The 24941-nt window shown below is 36.0% G+C and overlaps 2 protein-coding genes across 5 annotated transcripts in view; one reads left to right on the top strand and one right to left on the bottom strand.

Annotated features, from left to right (window-relative positions):
- Positions 1 to 21472, top strand: part of THO2 — a 28117-nt gene extending 6645 nt beyond the window's left edge. For 2 of the 4 annotated variants that reach the window (XM_007045431.3, XM_018115562.2), the window contains 22 exons: positions 1 to 14; positions 724 to 804; positions 1055 to 1262; positions 1370 to 1612; positions 1704 to 1784; positions 1875 to 1994; positions 2087 to 2146; positions 4367 to 4494; positions 7842 to 7938; positions 8025 to 8153; positions 10200 to 10303; positions 13408 to 13588; positions 13726 to 13907; positions 14046 to 14652; positions 14808 to 14912; positions 15698 to 15853; positions 15943 to 16023; positions 16733 to 17182; positions 17953 to 18181; positions 18258 to 19099; positions 19955 to 20262; positions 21066 to 21472. The exon at positions 1 to 14 is cut by the window's left edge and continues 180 nt beyond it. In XM_007045431.3, coding sequence (XP_007045493.3) covers positions 1 to 14; positions 724 to 804; positions 1055 to 1262; positions 1370 to 1612; positions 1704 to 1784; positions 1875 to 1994; positions 2087 to 2146; positions 4367 to 4494; positions 7842 to 7938; positions 8025 to 8153; positions 10200 to 10303; positions 13408 to 13588; positions 13726 to 13907; positions 14046 to 14652; positions 14808 to 14912; positions 15698 to 15853; positions 15943 to 16023; positions 16733 to 17182; positions 17953 to 18181; positions 18258 to 19099; positions 19955 to 20262; positions 21066 to 21135 — 4476 coding nt within the window. In that variant the 3' untranslated portion in view covers positions 21136 to 21472. The remainder of the gene's footprint in view (positions 15 to 723; positions 805 to 1054; positions 1263 to 1369; positions 1613 to 1703; positions 1785 to 1874; positions 1995 to 2086; positions 2147 to 4366; positions 4495 to 7841; positions 7939 to 8024; positions 8154 to 10199; positions 10304 to 13407; positions 13589 to 13725; positions 13908 to 14045; positions 14653 to 14807; positions 14913 to 15697; positions 15854 to 15942; positions 16024 to 16732; positions 17183 to 17952; positions 18182 to 18257; positions 19100 to 19954; positions 20263 to 21065) is intronic. The other 2 variants (XM_018115563.2, XM_018115561.2) reach the window with 2 other exon arrangements.
- A 579-nt stretch (positions 21473 to 22051) lies between these two features.
- Positions 22052 to 23709, bottom strand: LOC18610022 (putative clathrin assembly protein At4g32285). Its single transcript, XM_007045437.3, has one exon. It carries the CDS (start codon positions 23458 to 23460, stop codon positions 22057 to 22059), a length of 1404 nt encoding a protein of 467 aa, XP_007045499.3. The 5' UTR covers positions 23461 to 23709; the 3' UTR covers positions 22052 to 22056.
- Positions 23710 to 24941: the final 1232 nt, after the last annotated feature.

Here is a 24941-nt window from a genome sequence, read left to right on the forward strand (position 1 = left end):
TCTGTAGATGATTGGTAAGCTTTGTTGTAGTTGGCCACTCTTTGTGGTGGCTGTGTTATGCTTTGGAATCTCTATTCGTTTCTTTCAGTTTTTCTCTCTATCCCTATATCTTTTAATTGAAATTTTGTTGCCAATCTTGATTCTTCATTATTTCCTTGGTGTTGCAACATTTAAGTTGAGCATCCTAGTATCCGTTTTTCCTAGGTCATTTTATTTCTTAAAGTTAATTTATGTTTGAGTTTACACACTTGACATTTCAACTTGTTTTCCTTGTATCCTTTGTTTCCAAGTTTGTTCTAAGTATTCCTGCCCTTGGTAGAAACTTGATTTGAAATTGTCCTGGTAAATCAAGATTGTACTTATTCTATTACTAGATGTGAGCATAGGTCATCCTATTTTAAGGCTGACTTGTGCATGTAGGCCATTCTGTTTATTCTTCTCAATCATAAAGTTAGGTTGCCCACATCACCTGGTCATCCTATTACAGCTTCAATTTCTAAAAGCACAAAAAAGTTAACTTGAGCAGGAATCATGTTTAGTGTGTGGACGGTACTGTTATTGTACCTGCCAAACCTACTGTAGAGCAATATTCATTTAGTTTTTAAGTATTTAATTATGCCTCAAAGGGGAGATAATTGATGCTGAATCAGCTTGTCCTCTTTTTATGAATTTTGCGACTTCTATTATTGATCAAATTTTAACTTAAGATGTCATGCTTCTCAGGTACCACGCCCGTATCCTGTTTGATCGCCTTTCACCACTTAATCCAGTGGCACATGTTCAAATCTGTAAAGGATTGTTTAGGTAAACACTATAGATCCCTTTTTCTTTATCCTGGAGGGGATTGGGTTACATGAATTGAGACTTTTGAATTTAATTGACTGGTCCATCTGACACATAATTGTGTTTATGTGGTTTAAGTCAAAGACATTTTTCATTTGTGTTTCTGACTTTCTGGACTCGGCCTAATGATTTAGGCATTTCTGAAGCTTAATTCTTTGTTTCATATTGATTTGTACTTTTGTTCTTTACTATACTCTGTATATACATTCAGGCTCATTGAAAAGTCAATCTCTTTAGCATATGATATTGTTCGCCAAACACATCTCCAAAACTTTGGATCTCCCTCAGGACCTGGTGTTGATAACATGGATACAAGTACATCAGCCAGTAGCTCCTTTATTGATCTTCCTAAGGAACTCTTTCAGATGTTGGCGACTGTTGGACCTCATCTCTACAGTGATACTTTGCTGTTGCAGAAGGTATACTTTTAGTGTTATTATGTACTTATAATTAACTCTCTTTAATTTTGTTTTCTTCTCCTAGAAGTGCATTACTGATTTGTTATGTTGGCTTTCTTTATTGGCAGGTATGCAGAGTTTTGAGAGGTTATTACTTATCTGCCCTTGAGCTTGTAGCTAGTGCTGGTGGAGTCTCAAATGCTGAAACGGCTGCTGGTGGATATCAAAATCCTCGTCTTCACTTGAAGGAAGCTAGGTCAAGGGTAGAGGAAACATTAGGAGCATGTCTACTTCCTTCTTTGCAATTGGTACCTGCAAATCCAGCAGTTGGGCAAGAGATCTGGGAAGTAATGAATCTCCTTCCCTATGAGGTTGGCCTTTCATCAGTGTTATTTGATACTTCCCTTTGAGAATTTATTAGACATGATAGACAATCTTGCTAGATGAATCTCATCTGCTTAGGTGCGATACCGGTTATATGGGGAGTGGGAAAAGGATGATGAGCGGAATCCTACTATATTAGCTGCAAGACAAACAGCCAAGGTACAGCGGTATTTCTTATTGATAGTGTTCTCATTGCTTGTCAAAGTTGGGTGCCTGAAGAGCTCCATTTGCACCTGTGCTTTTTTGCAGCTTGACACTAGGAGGATTTTGAAACGGCTGGCTAAGGAAAATTTGAAGCAGTTAGGCCGGATGGTTGCAAAACTTGCTCATGCTAATCCAATGACTGTGCTGCGAACAATTGTTCACCAGGTATTTTATTCTTAGTAGCGATTATGCATTTGATTTTTATGCGTCATTGAGTGTTGTTTACATTGGTTCAATACACTTCGGACATTTTTCAGATTGAGGCATACAGGGATATGATTACTCCTGTGGTTGATGCATTCAAGTATTTGACACAGGTCTGCATCTATTTTGCCATTTCCATATGATTTTCTTCCATTCTGTTTCCCTTTTTCCTTTGTGCTTTCTTGTTGGCGGTCATTAAAATTATTGATTTCCATCTTGTCCCCTCTTCCTCATCATGCTTACTTGTTTCAACTTGTCAAAAGTCAGAATTCATAGTATTTTCTTTTCTCTTTTTCTTTTTATGTTTATTGCTCAGTAGGTAATTTAAGTGATGGTGAATTTTGAGTTGTTACCCAGAATGTGCTTATCTCAATGTTATTACTTTTACGTCCTGGAATCATAATTGCTTATCATTTTAATTTCTCTGCCTTTTTCATTTAATTAAGTTTTACAGTGTTCTCTTGTAAATTGATCAGTCTGGTTGATGTTGGAATGGATAGTTGAGTTCAATGAATGAGTTGAGTGACCTGATGAAAAGAATATTGACCATGATTATCTACTGAGGTTAAGTTCCTTTCTAGGAGGAATGGCTGCTAGTGGAAAACATCCACTTGATTTTTTATTTAGAGCTTTTCAAAGTAGCAAGCCAGTTATTACACTATTCTTCATAACCAGATCTTCAATAGCAGAATTGATTTTCTGGAGTTCATATACATCTGATAAACAGGGAAATAGGCTTGTACTTAACCCTGTTGCTAGCATTCATTCTGACATGTTTTTTTTTAGTCACATCGACTATGTGATAAGCTTTACATTGGGTAAAATTGTCCAAAAGTCTTTGCACTCATTACATCATTCAGACTGTTTAAGCACTTATATTAGCAGTTGTGTTTGGTTTTAGGAACTCCAAAATACTAGCGTTTGCTCAGGATCATTTTATTTTTGTAAAATTTTTATTTTATAAGGCAACAGACAACTTTAGTTGAAATCTTTATGTTAATGAGAAAAATTCTCTGGCGGGAGTGAATTTGAATATTTTGAGCTTTGAAGCTTTAAATGATTACAAGTTCTTTTAACATTATAAAGGGACTGCTATGGTTCTGTATTTTGTGCATAAAGTTGACTCCCTGTCTAATGGGCTAAGGATAATCTGAATTGACATTTAAGTAAAGTCTTAAATTCACTTCAGTTTTTCTCATCATTTAGGCGTCATATGTTGTGTATTGACTATTATTGAATTATCATCTTAGGTGACATTCCAACTAATGTTTCAAATTGACTATCAATTTGCATATTATATTCCGTGTTGAAAAGTTCCTCAAATAGAATTTCTTAGCTTTTTGTTTGGCAATGTAATTTGCGGCCAAGTGTTTTGATTTGGATTTAAAAGCCACATTCTTTGTTTGATTGGCCTCTAAAGCACCAAGATTTAAATTTGAATTTTGAACAATATCTGCCTAGGATTTTAAAGTTCAAATTTTAAGATTTCAAATTCCTATTACATTGGACTTTAACGTATCTGTCTTGATGCAAAATCCTGTGTCTTGATCTCTTTTTGCCAATAGGTTATTTGAACTCTTCCATCTCATCTCTCTCCTGTCTACCTTGCACTCTTTTAATGTCAATAGTTGATAATTTCACTCTACGTCTCTAGCAATTTATGTAAACCTTTCTCTCTCTTTGAGGAGATTTGGCTGTTCTGGAGAGGGAAAATAGGCCATTGAGTGCGTTTGTCTTCTTGAGTTGACAGGGAGGGATAAACTAGCAACACAGAGAGCAGAATGAAGATATTATGGGGCTGTTTTGGTGCAGCAAACTAGCATTGGAAGAAGAGAGTATCTGAAAAGAGGTTAAATAGGAGAAAAGGATAGAGAGAGAATCGACTTAAAATGTTGAGGAGAGGAGAGGAAATAATAAGAAAATAACAAGAAAAAGAGGAATAGAAGGGAGGAAACTGTCCCTAGCCACTTTTTCCCTCCTTTATTCTGATTTAATTCATTAACCTCCAATTTCTTTTGATTGAATTAATGTACAAAAAAAAAAATTTAAAGATTAAGAGGTTAGCATAACCTGCTTTAATTGTATTATCATGTCAGTTGTAGCAAAATTTTTTATAATAAAATTACAATGTGAAATTAAATTGATATCAAGAACTTAGCAATCGAAATGAAAATTAATTTTGTTTAAAATTTTAAATTTCAAATTCTAGATTTATCCATAATGATTACACAAATCCAAATTAGACTGAATCTGAACTTCAATTGGGATATTCTTTGTTGTGCACTATTCATTTGTATCTTGATTTTGATTATTATTCTTTGTTTACTATACAGCTTGAGTATGACATTTTGGAATATGTTGTGATTGAGCGACTGGCGCAAGGAGGGCGTGATAAACTGAAGGATGATGGCCTTAATTTGTCAGACTGGCTTCAATCTTTGGCATCATTTTGGGGTCACCTGTATGTACAGTTATCTCTTTGCAAAAATCTATAGTTTCTTATGCAGTTGTCTTTTCATGAAGATATTGTTAATATCTTGTTTTTGCTTTAGAGGTATGTTATCCAAATTATTTGGAACATGAGTCTGTTTTCATGTGGTTTGTGCCATTTGTGCTGCTGTAGTATTCTTGTGGTTTATTAGTTGTATTGTCTTTTTTATTTCAAGTGGATATCTAGTTATTTATTTTTGTCTTTTCCTTCATGGTGCATACTGTGCCCACTCTCCCCATGTCTGCATGTGTTTGTATGTATTTTTATGGTATTTTTGTTGCTGAATTTGTTAGAATAACTGAAGTACGTGGTTACAAATTTGTATAGAATGTAGATATATCTTGAGATGCTTTACTTCAGTTTCCGGGTTGCAGATTAAGCTGGGGCAAAGAAAGATCACTGGAGCGGGGGGTTGGTGGACATTACTGATTTTCTGACTCCCTCGTTTGTGATGTCTGATAAATTTCTTCATGGTGGCTTGCTGGTTAGGTAGGCACTACTTACAGGGCCACATAGGATTCTGTAACTGAGGTTTGATGGAAGTCTGTTAATTGTGGAAAAGATGATTTAGTCAAACTTTGAGGTTTTTGATAAGGATCTTCAATTCCAGCCATTCAATTGAAATGCAAGAAATGAGAAAGGCAGAATTCAAATGTGATACAGGATAATGAATTCAATTAAAGGAATGATTTTGGCTCTGAACAAAAGTTGAAAACATACTAGTATAGTGGTTCATATGCTATTCCATGTGAAGTTTGGTGATGTGCACAAAGCTGTTAAGCTAATGGTGGTGGTTAGAACACAAAAAAACATGTTGATTAGCAATTTGGAGCTTGTTTCTACTGATTAAATTGAAGGAGTATGGATAAAGATGAGTTAATTTGTTTATGTATATAAGCCTTCAAGTTTTGACAGAGATGCTGGTCTAAAATCTACTGTTGACAAAGTGCAATTTGCTGTCTGTTCTGCTGGCATCTAGATGATTAGAAATGGGAGTATGTATTAACATTCCGGTGTTATGAAGAGCCTAGATTTAGGTTGGGGCTAAACATAGAAATTGGTTGTTTCTTTGGGTTATTGGTTCTAGTACCTCTCTCCTTTGCGGTGTTCTTTTTAGATATTGATTGCATGTGTCCCGCCAATATCTGCTGGAGCCTTCCAGGGAATGTATACTGGGTCGAATTTGATGCTTATTGGATGTTGCACAACTAATGAGGCTGCAAAAGATGGTTTCTCTTTCGGGAGAGATGCTGATGTGCTAGGCAAAAATGTAGTTGACCATTGGAGCAGGCAGAACTTTTGGTTCTAGCTGCATTAACTGTTTTCTTGGTGATGGTTCATTGGTAGTTCATGATTTTTTGGGTCTTCATAGTTGTCCATGCAAAGCTGGTATTCTCCTGCCATTCATATAAGGAAATTTAATGAAGTTCTTCACCTAACATGTAAGATGGAGGACTTTTGCAACTTTTTGAAGTAAAATTCAAGTTCTGTGGAGGCAACAATCAGAATTTTGCGGGGCGCAATTTAATTTTTGAGGTCCGTCCATCTGAGCTCTCAATGTTGTCAGGGCTGGTTAGTTACAATAATTAGGCTAGTTCTTAATGGGGCTCTGAAACTTTCCCTTGCTATACTTTGCTCTCTTGACCTGTTTGTTGAGGTTTGCTTTGTGCGTAAGTATTTTGGTCCTGTCAACTTCTGTCTTGTACTTATTTCTGCCACCTCCCCCCCCCCCCGCCCCCCCTCTCTCTCCCTTTCAAGGGTGGTGGACTCTTATTGTACTTTAATAGATGTATTGATGGTAGTTTATAATTTGATGATGAGCCATTTTTTTAAATTGCCTAATTGTTATCAAATTCTGCTCTTAAGGTGGTCTGGCTGGGTGCTATGGTTTTATTCATGAACATATGATCCAAGAGTTATTTAGTTATTATGTTTTTCTTTGTTTTAATTGTTATTAAGGAGGTGGTAGGATTAAATTTCTGCTAGAATCTGAGACTTGAATAGAAAGAAAATTATGATGAGCTGGTGACTGACTATCAGCACATTATATGGCTTCTATCATTCTCAAAGTTTGAAGAATAGGTCTTCTGGGAGTTCGATTCTCATTATTCGCTAGACTAACATTTAAAGCTTTTAGCTAAGTTGGTGTCTCACCTACTCTGTCTGTCTGTTAAAATTTAAGTTGATGAGTTAGTACTCAAATTTGAACACAACTTTACATGTATTTTTCAAGTCTTTCAGGGTTGTTAATGCAGTTGTTCCTCCCTTTTTTTTTCTTTTTTTTTTTTTATGTTTTGAAATCTTAGGTTTTCTACTTGTGTCAATTCTGAATGTGGCTGAAGCAAATGTATGAGGATATTCAGGGTTAAGTTGTAAATTGTAGCATATTAACATTAGAATTTATCTTTTACAGAACAGATTCCTGAAAAAGTACAGATTTTAGGTTGATCAAGCACCATTGGCTTCTGTTAAATTTATAAGCTATTTTCTAGAAGACCTTTTGTTTAATTTATTACTAATAGTTTTACACGCACACACACACACACACACACAAACATACACAAACAAGCTCATATATTTTGGAAATGGAATAGCACATGGAGAATTGTTTGTAGATTTCTTTGAACTCAAGTGATACCTTTCTTTGCTCTTATAATTTTTTTTTATAATTGAAACAGTGGAGGTTGATTTCTAATTTGTCCCTTTGCCTGTCAGTATGCATAAAGGGCCATCTTCCTGAGCTTGGAACCCTGAAGATGATGAGAATGAACTATAACTAAAATTCCCAATTTGAGAGAGAAGATAACGTGATGGAGAGATTGTTGGGCACCTAGATTTCCTTCATTTTTATACTCATAATAAATCAATCTTAATTTGTTTCTCGTGAATCACATATATCCTGCAAACTTTTTCTCAACTATAAAAAGCTTGCTTTCATCCGATTGTCTTGAAAAAAGAAAAAAAGAAAGTGGTTTCCTAGTTTTATAGGTATTTAGGCTCCCAAAGGATAGTAGAACTGCAACATTCAACTTTTATGTGTTTATTCTTCTTCTACATTTTGAACTTATCTGTACCATTAGTGATTCATACATAAAGGTGTTTGTTCGTTGAATGGTGGGGTTTTCTCTATATAGTTCATGAGATGTTGGAAAAAAGTCATGGAATACTTCTTTGTCTACATGTTTTTTCATGCTAATCCTTTTCACTGTTTTATTTTTTCATTGAACATCGACTATGACATATATGCTTTTCAATTTTAAGAAGTATATTTCAGGATTACTTTGTTGCGATTTTACTAAGATCAGTTCTGTTTGTAGGTGTAAGAAATACCCATCAATGGAACTGAGGGGTCTTTTCCAGTATCTGGTTAATCAGTTAAAAAAGGGCCAAGGAATTGAACTTGTTCTCCTGCAGGTAAATGAAGATCTAAAGCTTAAAGGATTTTCATGATTAGGCCTGAAGATTAAAATTACTGACTGGATGTTTTATGATTGAGTCAGGAGCTTATTCATCAAATGGCAAATGTACAATTCACAGAGAATCTGACTGAGGAGCAGTTGGATGCCATGGCTGGAAGTGAGACTCTTCGATTTCAGGCCACTTCATTTGGCGTAACTCGAAATAATAAGGTTATCATGAAAACATTGATATTACGCTAGTTTGTTATGCAAAAAATAGGGTAGTCTATATTTTATCTTTTTCTCTATCAGTGAAGCACCTGAATTGTAGATTATTTAGATAGAATCAGACATCACTGCTGGTATTATTATCACCTTCTTGGTCTTCAAATCAGATTTTGAGCTAATGCTTTTGATTAAGTGTACTAGACTATGGCCTGTGCGTCGCACACGGGCCTCTTTCTATCTGTTTTTTTCTTTCTCTTTCTACCTCTCTTTCTCTTTCCTTTTTCTCTTTTTTCCTATGCCCTCCACGTGGCTAGAGGTGGAAGCCCCTTTGGGGCTTCCTTTTAAGTATGTTATAGATTATATGTTAGAAACTTTTTACTTTTATACTTTTTAGCTTTTGATCTGAACCCAAGATTTTACTGAGCTTTATGGTTTATATAATATATTCTTGTAAATGTGCCGATCATCATGCTTAAGTTTTAGTGCTTGTCATAGTTTTCTTAGACTCGGCAATATCCTTGTGTTGTCTATTTAAAATTTTTAATTGTCGGCTGAATCCAGCCACCTACTTTTAATGAGCATAATTTGGTTAGAGTTTTAAATGTTCAATAAATAACCTTTCTTTCAGTTCTTAGTGAGGACCTCGTTCACTTGAATCTGACCTGTGAACATGGTCATAGACTTTATAGTCAAAGCATGGTCAAATTGATGGCTTTTTTGTTTGCATAGTTTACTTTCTTTGTTCCTTAAACATGAACTATATATATAATCCCCTATATATCTGGCCTAAAATCCATGTATGACAGCTTTTAAATCATGCTTCTTATTCATAATTTTATCTTTTCCACATCTAGAGTTTCTCATTTATGCTTGTATCCTAGTCTGGTTTTACATATTCCTCATCTCTTTGATCAGGCTAATTATTGTAATTAGTGATCAAAATCTTGACCAAATACTTTGTAATGAGTGGTCCTGGAATGGTATGTGGTGAAGTAGCTAGATGAGTCCACCAAGAGCTTTGCATGGGATTATATTTGCCTTGTAAGACCATATTGTTAAGGTTATTCTTAGTCGACCTTAGTGAGATATCAGTAGCGTCGAGATTTTGGAGTTCTGTTTCTAGTTTCTACCGTGTGCTTCAGTTTCTATTATGTTCAACCAGATAGGAGTTCTGTTTTTGCCCTTGGCTATGGTTGCAATATGAAGTTTTTCCTTAGCTTTTCCAACTGGTAAAATTGTATAGTTGAACATTGATTTGGTGCATATTGTCTCTTATTACTGTTTATTTGATGTTGTGAAGCTCAGGATTTGTTCTTTTGGGTAAAAATCAGATATGTTGTAGGACAACAAGATCTGATTTCAGGACTTAAAGCTCAACATCAATAGTTACTTAAAGTACAAAGAGAGAGAAAAAAGGCAATAAAGGGATAGGATTCTTATTCATGATACCTATCATCTTGGGTATACATCTCACATCGAATGAACATCAAATGAGAGAAGCAATTTCTAGGATCACGTTAAGTGTCATACTGATCACACAGAATCACATAGATTTTTATGCATGTGTGTGTACACAGACACAAACACACACACACACACACACACATATTTGTCTCGGAAAAACTGATTGCTATGTATTCAAGACTTAGACTGGTCTACAAAAGGCTGACGAGCTGACAATTGAGTTGAAAATCGTATTAAAAAAAAGCAGTTTTAATAATAACTTTTGATGTGCGAAGACTGCAGTTTATATGTAATATCTGCATTTTTTTTATGCATGTTAAGATCCCAATCAAGAATCCTTAGATTTAAAATTATTTTCTTTTGAATTTTTGTTTGATATTTGATTCTTCAGCTTATGGATTAATGTGATAACTTTTTAGTTGAGTTTCCATTTTATTTGATAGGTTTAAGGGCCTAAATTCAGAACATCTATCTTTTATGCTGTTAACATTTGAAAATGTTTTACTGCTGCATTGCTTTTTAGGTCTATGAAAAGTACTCTGGCTTCTCACTCTGTTTTCTAATGATTAAATGCCATTTATGCAGGCATTGATTAAATCCACCAATAGGCTGAGAGATTCATTGCTTCCAAAGGATGAACCAAAGTTGGCAATTCCACTTTTGTTACTTTTAGCCCAACATCGTTCTTTGTAAGTTGTACAACTGGAAGGACCTTTTATTTTCAAGAAGTTTGAATGCTTATTGCACTAATATGGCTGATTATAAGGTTGTGTGATCACCTACTTGTCCTTTTTTGATACTCTTGGGCGTGGTTGTTGCTGAAGTAGTGCTTCTTGTGTATCCATACATGTATATAATTTTTACAACTTTCTTGGTAATGCAATTTGTATATAGAACTATGCACATATTATTTCAATTATATCCGCTGTTTCTTTTCTGGCCACCTATCTCTTCTTTCTTTGTTCCCATTGTTGGTAATAGCAAGGAAAGAGACTTCCCTTGCTGTTACCAGCATTGGCAACAGAGAAATAGGGAGGTGGGTGGCTAGAAAAGAAAGAGAAAAACGATGAGAACAGAAAAGAGAAACAAGGAAAAGAACAAAAAGGAGGTTGTAAAGGGGGTTATTGTGATAGGGAGACGAAGTGTTGCAAACAAATATGTACTAGAGGTGGTGGAGAGGAAGATTGGAACAGTTCTTTTAAGTACTGAGTGTTGTGGTAGGCAGAAGAGAATAAAAAGAGAATAGGTAGAGAATTAGATAGAGAAGTTAGAAAGAGAAGCTCTAAGTGAGAATGTTATAGCTTCAGAATAAGTCCCCTGAAAGAATTGCGAAGACTTTATATATAGTGCCAGAGGTGACAGTTACTCAAGAATATGCTATAATGCACATAATGAATAATGTTATTAAGAAGAGCTTTATTGTTGGGTAATCGTTACTAAGCTTTAATGTTGAGTAACGGTCAAAAATCCATTATATGACTACTGTAGCATGCTTGGTTCACTGAAAGGAATAGAATGAGGGTAGAATAGCTATTCCAAGAGAATAAAATAAACATTCTAAGAGAATAGAATAAAGGAAGAATAACTATTATGTAGATTAGTTCATGGGAATGAAATAGGATAGAAATTGCTATTATTACTTATTCCATTATTTAGTTGGCTGGAATAATTTTAAGAATAGTTAAGGAATAATGGTTAAATGATAAAAATACATTTTATTAAAATTTAAAGATTTTTTAATTAAAAACCAAAAATACTATGATGAGAAAAAAACTCTTTATTAAAATTAAAGAATTTATTTTGTTAAAAAAAATTCTAAGTAATAAAATCAAAATAACTTTTACTATAATTAAATAATATTTTCACCAAAATACAAACATATTTTTACTATAATTTAATAATATTTTGTATTATAAGATAATTAAACCTTTTATTATAATTAAATAATATTTAATATTAAAAGACAATATATTCTTCATTAAATTTAAATAATACTAAATAATAGTCATTACCAAAGGGGGCTTTGGTAATGGCTATTCAGGCTTATCTTGGAATGGCTATTCCGAAGAATAGCCATTCCATTGAACCAAATGCAACTTTATCTTAGGAATGAGAATAGGGGAGGAATGGCTATTCCATTCCCTCCAACCAAGCATGCCCTTGAAGTAATGGGTTTTATGACCATTAATAATATAATTATATTTGTTCTTGAGTAGAAGGCAAAAGGAAGAGGTATACATGAAAAGCTATACGAGTACAAGTTAAGAGAACAAAGTATATGTGAGTAGGTCAAGAGAAGAAAGTGCACGTGAAAAGGTACAAGAGGACAAGGTAAGAGGGAGAAACATTTGTACTGAAGGAAATGGTTAAGAGGAAGACCTCTTAATTACTTCCATATTTGAGCCATCAAGTCAAACTCTTCTAAACATCTCAAGATGAAAGTAACCCATGCACCTTGTCACTTATTCCGGGTTGTTTTCATTGCTATTCGTGTGAAGTGGTTGTTCCACTTATCCTAATTGTTCCGCATGAAGTAGTGTTCCACTTGTTCTAGTTGTTCCACATGAAGTAGTGTTTCACTTGTTTTAGTTGTTATGCATGAAGTAGTGTTTCTTTTGTTCTAGTTGTTCTACATGAAATAGTGCTTCACTTGTTCTAATTGTTTTGCATGAAATAGTGCTTCACTCATTCTAATTGTTCGCATCATTCTTTGTGTAGCATTATGCTGTAAAATGACTCTTAGAGAAATAATAAGTTCGTAGCCAAAATCAACTATCTATAGAGGTCAAGGATGCCTTGTGAGATCTAGAGACTAGGAATAAGAGTAAGGGAGAGAGGTAGATTGGTTCTTTATTAACGAGAATTTATAGGACAAAAAAAGCCCATCATTCTTTGTTTTGCATGAAATAGTGCTTCACTCATTCGTGTGAAGTGGTTGTTCCACTTATCCTAATTGTTCCGCATGAAGTAGTGTTCCACTTGTTCTAGTTGTTCCACATGAAGTAGTGTTTCACTTGTTTTAGTTGTTATGCATGAAGTAGTGTTTCTTTTGTTCTAGTTGTTCTACATGAAATAGTGCTTCACTTGTTCTAATTGTTTTGCATGAAATAGTGCTTCACTCATTCTAATTGTTCGCATCATTCTTTGTGTAGCATTATGCTGTAAAATGACTCTTAGAGAAATAATAAGTTCGTAGCCAAAATCAACTATCTATAGAGGTCAAGGATGCCTTGTGAGATCTAGAGACTAGGAATAAGAGTAAGGGAGAGAGGTAGATTGGTTCTTTATTAACGAGAATTTATAGGACAAAAAAAGCCCATCCCAAGGTATCATATCTCACTAGAAAGCTTTAATGCTAGCATGTTCTTTTATACAAATTTTGTTTTCCTTAATGTGCATCTATGGTACATTGTTGTTCTCAATGATGTAATGAGTAAAGGATAATGTTAAAGCTGATAGTGTTGCATCTTTGTCACATTTTGATGTCAATATGCAACACTTTAATGCTGGGGATATGTCCTACATGAATGGGCTGTAATTTTACGAAAATGTGGTAATTTTTGTACACTTTATGAGTCAATGAAATCAACTTTAATGCCTTTCAAAAAAAAATTATTCCTTTTTGTTCTTATTAGTTGTCCATTTCTATGATGTTTATAAAGCTTTTTTAAATAGGTTTGATAATCACTAATTAGGAAGTTAGATTCCTATCCTGCCTGAATAGAATGCAATATCAGACGTATGAAGTGGGTGACTCTCAGTTAATTAACCTGATATCTGTTATCATCTGCAGGGTTGTCATAAATGCAGATGCTCCTTACATTAAGATGGTTAGTGAGCAGTTTGACAGATGCCATGGGACTCTTCTTCAGTATGTAGAATTTCTCTGTAGTGCAGTAACACCAGCTGCTGCTTATGCCCAACTGATTCCCTCGCTTGATGACCTTGTCCACGTGTACCACCTTGATCCTGAGGTATGTTTAGATCTCTGTCAATCCATGTGTTCTTTTTTACTCTCGCTGCACCACTTTAGAGGTCTGGGAACCTGTGACATGGTTAGTTGTAAAGAGCAAGGAAATATTATGTGAGGTTGTTGTTCTTCTTGACACAGGTTGCATTTTTGATATATCGGCCTGTGATGAGGCTCTTCAAGTGTCAGGGGAGTTCTGATGTTTTCTGGCCTTTAGATGACAATGAAACTGGAAATATTACTATGGCATACTCAGAGTCTGAAAGTAAAGATGATTTGAGCCGAGTGATACTAGATTTGGGTCCACCTCGGAAGCCTATAGTGTAATAATATTATTTTTCTTCCTCTGTACATTGCGCATATTGTACCTTATTAAATATTCAAAATTTAAACAGTTCTACAGACTGTTCCTAAATTGCTTTTCTTCTATCTGATTGCTTTCAATAATCATTATTATGCAGGTGGTCTGAACTTCTTGATACTGTTAAAACCATGTTGCCTTCTAAAGCCTGGAATAGTCTCTCTCCCGACCTCTATGCTACTTTTTGGGGGCTTACTCTGTATGATCTTTATGTTCCCAGAAACCGTTATGAGTCTGAAATCGCAAAGCAGCATGCTGCTCTTAAGGCTCTGGAAGAGCTTCCTGATAATTCTAGTTCAGCAATTAACAAAAGGAAAAAAGACAAGGAAAGAATTCAAGAAGCTTTAGATCGTCTAACTAGTGAACTTCATAAGCATGAAGAAAATGTTGCATCTGTTCGTAGACGGCTTACTTATGAAAAGGACAAGTGGTTGAGCTCCTGCCCTGATACACTGAAGATTAATATGGAGTTCCTCCAGCGTTGTATATTTCCTCGCTGTACCTTCAGTATGCCAGATGCTGTCTATTGTGCCATGTTTGTGCACACTCTTCATTCTCTTGGCACACCTTTTTTCAACACAGTAAATCACATTGACGTTTTGATATGCAAAACCTTACAACCCATGATATGCTGCTGCACTGAGTATGAAGCAGGAAGACTTGGGAGGTTTCTATATGAAACGCTAAAGATTGCATACTACTGGAAGGTACAATATTCCCTGTTAAGTTCTTTCTTGCATTACCCAAAATTTGATTTATTTTACTGTTTGATATGTATTTTGAAGTTTGTGAGGAATTTGATGAAACTGAAACATTTAGTTTTATTTGAATAGTTATATATTGACCACTGCTTCCTTTGCAGGCAGATGAATCCATTTATGAGCATGAATGTGGGAATATGCCTGGCTTTGCTGTGTATTATAGATATCCAAACAGTCAGCGTGTTACATATGGACAGTTCATTAAGGTTAGTTATTATGTATTTAGATTCCTTAAGATGCTTGTTGTAGATAGTAAGGATGAGGCCTACAAATCTTGTAGAAGACAACAGATGTGCGAAATCGTAGTTTTAATTGATCTTCGTGTGTCAGAGAGTTTTATGTTGAGAAGATGGTTATTATATAGGTGTCTCATGTCACGGTATGCAACCTGTGTGGTGAATATGTAATTATCTTGTTACGGTAAATATATGTTAAGCTTGAAATTGATTTAAACTTTCTTCATGGGCATTTGTTTATTTATGTGGTTTGACTTTGACACATCACCTTGTTGAACTGATGACCTGTTCGATTGGTGGCTTCACCAGGTTGGGCCAGAGTGTTTTTGGTGACTATGTTGTACATTAGGGGATTCTATATGCACTATAATTTGTAATGAATAGATATAAACTCTCTTGTATCTTGAGCATTATTATATTATTATTTTCTGAGGATTTAATGTGATTTGGATTTGTTTGGTATTTTACTGGAGAATATTAATGATTCATGTGAGGCTTCTTGATTAAACAACCTCTGAATATTATATTATTATTATTATCTCCTGTCTTGTTTGGTATTAGAGGAATACTCCAAAATGTTTATTGGTCGTGGAGTAATCTATCAAACATCTGACATTTGCACATGAACCACTCGTAATTGCCTGTCTTTCACAATGTAGTATATGAGGCTCCTGTTTTGTGTCATCTGTGCTTATCATGAGTTTTGAGGTTAATTCATTTCTGTGATTAGGTTAAAATTTTTTTTTTTTTGAAAGGTACATTGGAAATGGAGTCAAAGAATAACAAGGCTGTTGATCCAGTGCTTGGAGTCAACTGAGTACATGGAGATTCGTAATGCTTTAATAATGTTGACGAAAATTTCTAGTGTTTTTCCTGTTACCAGAAAGAGTGGAATTAACCTTGAAAAACGGGTAAGAAATGTGGAGAACAATCAGTTTCTAATTGGATTTATTGTTAGATATATTAATATGCTTCTTCCATATTAAACTCTTGGATACAGGTGGCCAAAATCAAAAGTGATGAAAGAGAGGATCTCAAGGTGTTGGCAACTGGTGTTGCTGCAGCTTTGGCTGCTAGAAAGGTAAATTGCTTTATCAGTTTTTTGCCTAGGAAGTACTGATAAAAGTATGAGATGTTACTGGCAGGATGATATGAAAAAGACTCAGGTCACATGGCATGTATTTATGTATATATAAAGCATAAATAGTTAGGCAAAAAAAGTATAAGGTTGGTTGTGATTGTTGTATCTGCTAGTTGATTTTTGTCAATTGTTATTTTTTTTATTTCTTAAAAGTTGCTAAAAAGCAAAGAAAATTAGTATAAAGCAAAATTATATTTGATTAAAAATGAGTTAATAGCTAAAGTGGAGCACCTGTTTAAACATAATTGTTGCATGAAAGTAAATCATGCATTTTGCTATCTACAAAAGTTCGCCAAATGTCCATATCTTTTTATCAACCTTTATTGGGTAATTGAGAAATTTGGAGGAAAATAAACTAAGGGAAACTAATGTGTCTCTTTTTTATGTTGGTACTCTATTCAATGCCAAGAACATATTGGAGACATTGGTCCCTTGTCAGAAAGAACAAAAACTAACATTTTACATTTTGGCTTGCTGGGTTCTACAAGATACATGTGGGGCATGTTGGAGTCTGATAGGGATAAAATACTGAAGGGCGGTATTAGTGCTTCTCTGTTTCATGCTTATTCTTATTCACTATAAAATAGGACGTCTATTCTTCCTGCTTATCCATGCATGAACAAATTTTGAGATTTTTTCTACTCTTCAGTCTTCATGGGTTACGGATGAGGAATTTGGAATGGGATATCTTGAGCTGAAGCCTGCTACATCACTTGCTTCAAAATCTTTGGCTGGTAATACAGTTTCTGTACAAAATGGTTCATCAATTAATGTTTCTCAGAGTGAGGCTGCTGGGGCCAGGGCAGTTGCCTTAGGAACCCAACAGTCAGATGTGAATTTGGTCAAGGACCAGATTCCAAGAACAAAATCTGATGGGCGGTTGGAAAGAGCAGAAAATGCCTCTCTTGGTAAATCTGATCTGAAAACAAAAGGTGGTACATCAGCCAATGGTTCTGATGCTGTGTTATCTGTTGTCTTAGCTACTTCACAAGCTGGAACAGGAAAATCACTTGAAAATCAGAAACAGCTAGATGAATCTTCAAATAAATTGGATGAGCACTTGGCCAAAGTTCCTGCAAAGAACTCTGCAGAATTGGAGGTATTATTTGACTTTTATAGGCATGTGTCACCCCCCCCCCCAGCCCCGATAATTTTTGTAGGCATACTTGAAGGAGTTGATTGCTCAACTGTTCATTTTGATGAGCCTTTAAATGCGATTACCATGTCACTTAGAATTTTCCTTTTAATTTTCTAAAATTGCTGATTTTTTCAGTTTTTCCATTTGTCTGCCTTTCCTTTATCTTATGAAGTTTCTTTAGACTTTGATGTTGGTACTGTATAAATTACTCTGAAATCTAAAGCCACTGCTCTTTATGTTATAAGGACAGAGAAGATAGAATGATGGAAATGCTAGCACTAGTGACCTGCGCCATTAGTACAGACTGATTTTTTCATGGAATTTACAGTTCACTCAGTGCTAGTTTAAAATAAGGTTTTTCCCAAATGCTTGGCAGTAATAATGCTCCAGAGGAAATTATGCATTATGTGATGGATTTATGATAAAATTAGATTAATGTGCTTGATGTGGTAATTGTGATGTATTATTCGGTATACCTTTATTACATTTCCAAGCATATAGGTCTGACATTTTAGAAGACCAGTAAATTACCCTCTATTGATCTATACTTGTTAGGGCTTCTTTTGTTGTTGGCTGAAATATCAGTAGTGGTGATGTAGGATATATTTGTGCGTCTTCATGACTATGGTCTATGTAAAATCATTTTATATGTTCTCTCATGGATATTTTTGGCATATATTTTTTGTAATTTTATTTGGTTTTTCGCAATTCACATTTTTCTTCTTCAACAGTCAAAAGCCTCAGCCAAACGCTCAGCACCTGCTGGATCACTTACAAAGACACAGAAGCAAGATCCTGGAAAAGATGATGGCAAGTCTGGGAAAGCTGTTGGAAGAACTTCTGTGACCTGTGTCATTGACAGAGATGTTCCCTCTCATACAGAGGGCAGACAAGGTGGGACTACAAATGTTCCTTCAGCTGTCACTTCCAATGGTAACGCAGTTTCTGCTCCACCTAAAGGTTCATTGGATATCCTTGGTTGAATCAAAGGAAGATATAGTAGTTACTAAGCCTTCTGACATGAGGTTTTTTGCAGGGAAAGATGATGGCTCTGAACTCCCGGATGCATCAAGGCCATCTTCTCGAATTGTTCATTCTCCTAGGCATGATAGTTCTGCTACTGTTTCAAAGTCCAGTGATAAGCTGCAAAAGAGAACCACTCCAGTGGAAGAGACTGATAGATTAACTAAACGCCGCAAAGGGGATGTTGAATTGAAAGATCTGGATGGTGAAGTTCGATTATCTGACAGGGAGAGGTCCACAGACCCTCAATTGGCAGATTTTGACAAGCCAGGAACTGATGAACTAACAAGCCACAGGGCCGTGGATAAGCCTTTGGATAGGTCAAAAGATAAGGGAAGCGAGAGACATGATAGGGATTACAGAGAAAGATTGGAGCGTCCTGAAAAGTCTCGTGCAGATGATATTTTGACTGAGAAATCAAGAGATAGATCAATTGAGAGATATGGAAGAGAGCGTTCTGTTGAGAGAAGCACCGATAGGAATTTGGAAAGACTTGGTGACAAAGCTAAGGATGAGCGCAGCAAAGATGAAAGAAGTAAAGTACGATATGCTGATACATCCACAGAAAAGTCTCATGTTGATGATCGGTTTCATGGGCAAAGCTTGCCTCCACCACCACCCTTACCTCCTCATATGGTCCCACAATCTGTTAATGCTACTGGTAGAAGGGATGATGATCCTGACAGAAGGTTTGGAAGTACCAGACATTCTCAGAGACTCTCTCCAAGACATGAAGATAAAGAGCGGAGACGATCAGAGGAAAATTCCTTGGTTTCCCAGGATGATGGAAAGCGCAGAAGAGAGGATGACTTTCGTGAGAGAAAGCGAGAAGAAAGAGAGGGGTTGTCAATGAAGGTAGTGGACTGCTCTATCTTATTATTATTATTATTATTATTATTACTATTATTATTATTATTATTATCACTCCATAATTAGGGACATTTTGGAGTTAAATGTCTTATGAGCTATGTCACTTTGCTAGTGGGCCTGGAGGATTGCCTGTAACTAATAAATGAGATTTTGCATGGTAATCCGGATTGTGTGGTTGTTTATGATTTGATGATCAATGCACTTCATACCACTGTGATGCTATCCTTTTGGACAATCTAGGTCATGAAGCTAAGTTGTTTATGTTAGGTCGTGGAGGATTGCCTGTAATGCACTGCTACTAATTTGTGAGATTTGCTTGTCAATCTGGATCTGTGGCTGTTTATATTTAGATAGTCTATGCACTTGTGACTTGACATTCAGTATAATGCTTAGATCCTTTGGGACATCTAGATCATGAAGGTAAGTATACTAATAGGCTGAAATTTTGACTTGTCTTAAAGTCACTACTACAGTTAGGTTAAGAACCTTAAAGTCACAAGCTGGTCTTCATTTCTCCTGAAAAGTGTTTTTTTCCTGGCATTATGAAGTGATGTAGGAGTGGATCTTCCTCAAATGATGATACATTATTGAATGTTGTGTCGTAACACTAATTCTGTGAGATGGCAGGGCATGTTTTTGCTGTTTTGTTGCTTTTGCTTATAACTTATTTAAGTATGTATCATAGCTGAATAAATTTTGGCTTGAACTTTTGAGGTAAGAAAGAAGCAAAATGGCTCTTTTAGTTTTTAGAGTTTATGGAAATCAGGGCTTCGATATCATATAGGTATGTTTTATTGTGGACAAAAGTTTTTGCTTATAGTAGTAAGTGGCTTTATGTAGGTGGAAGAGAGGGACAGAGACAGGGAGAGGGACAGAGAGAAAGCAAGCCTTTTGAAAGAGGATGTGGATGCTAATGTTGCCAAAAGGCGGAAACTCAAGAGAGAGCATTTGCCATCAGAACCTGGGGAATATTCTCCAATTGCCCCTCCACCTCCACCTCTTGCTATTGGTATGTCACAATCATATGATGGAAGAGATAGAGACCGAAAGGGTTCCATGATGCAGCGTGGGGGTTACTTGGAGGAACCAGGCATGAGGATTCATGGTAAAGAAGCAGCTAGCAAGATGGCTCGTCGTGACACAGACCCGTATCCTTAAAATGTGAAAGCTAAATTGTAGGTATAATCATCTAAACATTATTGCATATCATGTCCTGTGAAACTTATCAAATTTCTCATGTGCTGCATGTGCATGCAAAGGATAAATGCTAACGAGCTAGTATATTTTACAGTGTCAATGAATTGGGAGTAGAGTGAAAGGGAGTGAATGTTTTATCCTATTCTGTTTAGAATCTTCTTTTTGGGTGTTTCTTCTGGTGGGAGGGGTGTTTAGTGCAAGGTAGATGGCTTAGAGGAACCTAACCCATAAAAACCTTTTGAATTCCATGTCATATTGGAAGGATTTGCAAACAGAGCAGTTCATTATAATGATTTCATCTTGTGATCCCATATTTACCCTTAAAAACTTATTTTGAGAATGATTCCAACTCAGGTATAGAGGTTATAGTATGCAAACTCTATTTTGCTTGTCACTCCCGAATAAGGTAAAGAGTTATTTTCTCTGCTCTGGTGTACTCGTCTCACTTTTGTCACATCCTTTCTAGTCCTTTCACCTGTTTAGTCCTCTCTTCTGCCTTAGATGGTTCACACTGCAAAACATTTGTCACATCCTTTCGAGGTATTAGTTTGTCATTATAGCATTGAGATCATGCTGCTTGCAGCATGCAGGATAAATTTCCTTTTTAATGGAAAACTGTTATACAAGAAAATTAGTTAGAACCCTATCATGAATAAGATCCATCTGTTTCATAATCTTGTTTTAGCACATTTTGGCCTTCACATCACCTGTTCTGTTGCAAATAGAAAAAGCTAATTCCTTAACCAGAGTTTAGGATGTACGACCGGGAATGGGATGATGAGAAAAGACAAAGACCTGAGCCAAAGCGGAGGCATCGGAAGTAGTTATGGAGGAAAGTAATGCTTCGAAGATTTCTTAATATATTGATGGTTGGTGTTAGCTGCTAAGATTATATGCAGGCAAGTGTGCATGCTTGGCTGAGGTTCCCTGTCATTCCATGTCTCTGGTTATCTTCAAATTTTCAGCTTTGGCTAAGAATTTTTATGGTTCTCGAGCAGGAAGGTTCATGAATCCAAAAGGGTCTGCCAATTCATACATTTCTACACAAAATATTGTAAATTCTTTAGCGGTCTGTAACTGTAGTAATGCCAAACAATTTTGTTGTATTTTACATTTAACTATCTTTCATTAGAAAATGTAAAGCTTCTTATTTCAACAGAATCTGCTCTATTTCTGTTTCCTGCTCAACACATCTTCAAATTTTGTTCCTCAATATACTAATTGCAGTTTGAATAATTATTAATAAAGTATTAGCCAGAGTCATAAGCGTTTGTCAATTGATGGGGCTATTTAATTCAGCAAAAATAAAGGGCTGATTCTGACTGACCATTGAGTTCTATTCGTGTAAGGCTAATTCAGAACAAATCCATGATTCGTCGCCCTGGATCTCTCATGCAGCTAGGGGCCATCTCGTTTCTAAGTCATTGCCCACGTTGGATTGAGCCCTCCCATGGCTAAGACCACGGTAGGTAGTTGGATCTAGCCATATGGCCAGGTTGTGCCAGTAGTCCAAGGATAAGGATTGAAGAAGAAAGACAAAAGAAAAAGAGAAGTAGGCTCGTCCTTTTTTAGGTCCAATTTTGTTAACTTAGTTCAATGTTAAAGCTGTTGAGCGAAAGCAACCAGAACCGAGTTGTTGAATGAACTTTGCATTGGCAGGACAATATGCACCCCTCTGGAGACCAATGAGGCATCAAATGACTGCCCAAGAAATTGACACTTAAAAATCTAAACTCTGGCATGCATCACAGTCCCCAGGGATACTTTGGGTTACTGCTTGCATATTGTGCATAACTAATTTGCATGCTGGGAGGCTGCTGAAAAGGATTAGGTGCACTAGGATTGTACACTTGTATCTTCCATTCATCCTTGTCACTTCCATTGCTGTAGTTGAATCCCTTACTGTATAAAAGCAAGTTGTTTCCCTGAACACCAGAAAGATTCACTGAAGCTTCCAATAGATCCTCCCAGCTATCAGTTTCACTGTCATCTAGCTGAATCAATGGTTCCCTCTCCTCATCTCCATCGAACTTTTCAGGAAAACAACTGTCCTCGAATTTATCCTTAAAAGTACCGACCACAACCAGTTGTTTGTCTCTGTCATCTTCGGTTACACTTGACCTGGAATCCATAACTGATGATGATGGTGATGTGGTCGGTGATGATGGTGATGTTAGCTGCCACATTCCGTTGATGAAAGCCTCAAGCGCCTGAATTTGTATCTGTGGGATCCGATCCACAAAGGGATACTCATAACGCCCACAAAATCCCATAAGTCTACACCAGTCATAAAACTCCCACAGCTGGTTTGCTTGCAGGGCTGCTTTCTTGTATATACCAAAAGCTGCTATGCAACTCCTGTATGGCATTTGAAAGAGATTGTCCAACACCAAAACAACGTCCCTTCTAAATATGGTGTAACAGATGAAGCTGTCCCGAATGATGTATTTCATTGCTGACTGTATCAGAAAGCTCTTGGCCGCAGCCCCGGTCGGTCTACAATCCATAACTCGATCAATCAGGCTTTGAAGCTGTGGCAAAATCTCAAGCATCGTTGCAATTTCTTTCATTTTTTCTGGTAAACTTTCCGTCTTCTCCAAATCTTCATTGTCAATTAGATTACCATCAAACGAGAAGCGACCAAGAGCCTCATCGAGCAAATGTGCATATGATCTGATAAACGTGGTGTAACACTCGGGAGTGGATGAGGAAGCATCCTGGAAACGACAAGGGTATAAAGAGATAAAACCATTTGGCCGATTCCACAGCATTTCTGATCGAAAGGGGCTATCTTCAGGCAATGATCTAAGCAGCCGGTGTAGAAGGAGCAAGCACTTCAGTGCAACTCGCCAGCTTCTAGTCTTTCCGAAACGGCGAGAGAAGCCAATTGAAAAAGCACGACAACTATTAGGAGAAATGGAGAATATTTTCAAGAGCTCATGGACATATCTGTCAGGCAGTGGCAAGTCATCCGGGGTTGTTGCCTTCACAATGATAAGCTCAACATTGCAAAACCCTCCAATTGTGGCAATTTTAGCGTAGCTGACACTCCCGTGCTCTCTCAGAGCAGTGACAACTTGCCGCACCCGCCTATTCATGGTTTCCTTTCCTAGAGACCTTTTGGCTTTGGGGTCGAAATGCATGAACATGAGGGCAGGAATTGGTTATTTAAGGCTAGTTATGTTAAAGAAGGGTACCAAGGTTTGCACTTAGTATCCCTCGAAATGACCGAAGCCAAGCTACAACTACAAGAAAAGTGTTTGTTTTTATATATACCAACTAAAATATGCAAGAAAATGTGGTTGTCAACAGGTTGGGAAAGAAAACTCAGACCTCAGTTATCTGTTCTGTGATTGATTCTTCTTAGGAGATTCTTAGGCTAATAAGGTGAGCTCTACTCCTGCTCCTATTTGTCTTTTGCTTCAAACATATACAAAGAATGACAAAGGTACCAAGGAAACCTCCTTGGTTCTTGCATGTCCTTGGGGACAAATACAATTTACATTGTTTTCGAATTATTACCTTGAATTTAGATGGTACGGTTTAGAATGCCTCAGCTTCGATGGAGAATCAATGTGAAGTACTACATGTTAATAACAAAGCTTTATAGTGAAAGACAACAAAGTACTACTTTTCCATTGGTGGGAAAACAATTAGAGATACATATGCTTTTATCATTGAACTAATACCTAAATGTTTTTTTTTTTTGGTTAAAAACTTCAAAAATCTCTTACCAATTTGACTTTATTGAATATACTAAATTAAAGTTGTCTGATTTCATCTAAACAATCAATTACCACATTACATTTAAGGATATGAATAGGATAATATAGAATTCGGTTCAAATTAATTGACCGATTCCAATCAATTTAGCAATTTGACCAGCTATCAAAATTATTTAGATTAATACTAAGACTAAATTTTAAAGATATTTGATAATTAAGTAATTTGATTTAATAATTTAAAAAACTAAAATAGGTATATGTTATCCAAATAAGTAAAATACATACAAACACATATAATGTGTAGTCTTTTGGTTTTTTGGTGTTTTTGTTTTAAAAAAAAAAAAAAAAAACCTAAGGAAAGAAAGGAACCTAAAGTAAATAAAAGTCCCACAATCCCTAACTCTCTAACTCTAAATACAGCTGCATCGCTTCTACTAGAAAGCAAGCCAATTAGGCAATGGTTCTACTAAAAGATCAGAGATTGCCACCCACAGAAAAGAGAAAGATCCAAAAGGTAATATGTCCTTTAAGGTCCAAATGATTGTCGAACCAAATCCATCCAAATCTAACCCAACCACAGGCAAGATCAATATCCCTCGAACAGGTGCTCATTTCAAACTTTGTTAAAGAGACTTGGACAAAGTGTGCTCCCTATCAACCCCATACTTAGCCAAAGCATCTGGCATCAACTTTGCTTTAGAAGATTCCAAACATCTTTCCTTGTTGTTTGAGAAGAGTCTTCCAAAAGCATTCTGGGTCGAGGCTGTAAACACAACAGTGAAGCTCTTGAATGTTGTTCCTACAAGAGCACTTGAATCATATCGTGCAAACTTTGCCCCGTTGACATTAAATTTATAGATACTTGATTTCCATTACCAATTTATTATTTTTTTAAAAGTTGTTTT

This window comes from Theobroma cacao, chromosome 2 (genome assembly GCF_053813885.1).
Source record: "Theobroma cacao isolate CCN51 chromosome 2, ASM5381388v1, whole genome shotgun sequence".
Taxonomy (NCBI): domain Eukaryota; kingdom Viridiplantae; phylum Streptophyta; class Magnoliopsida; order Malvales; family Malvaceae; genus Theobroma; species Theobroma cacao.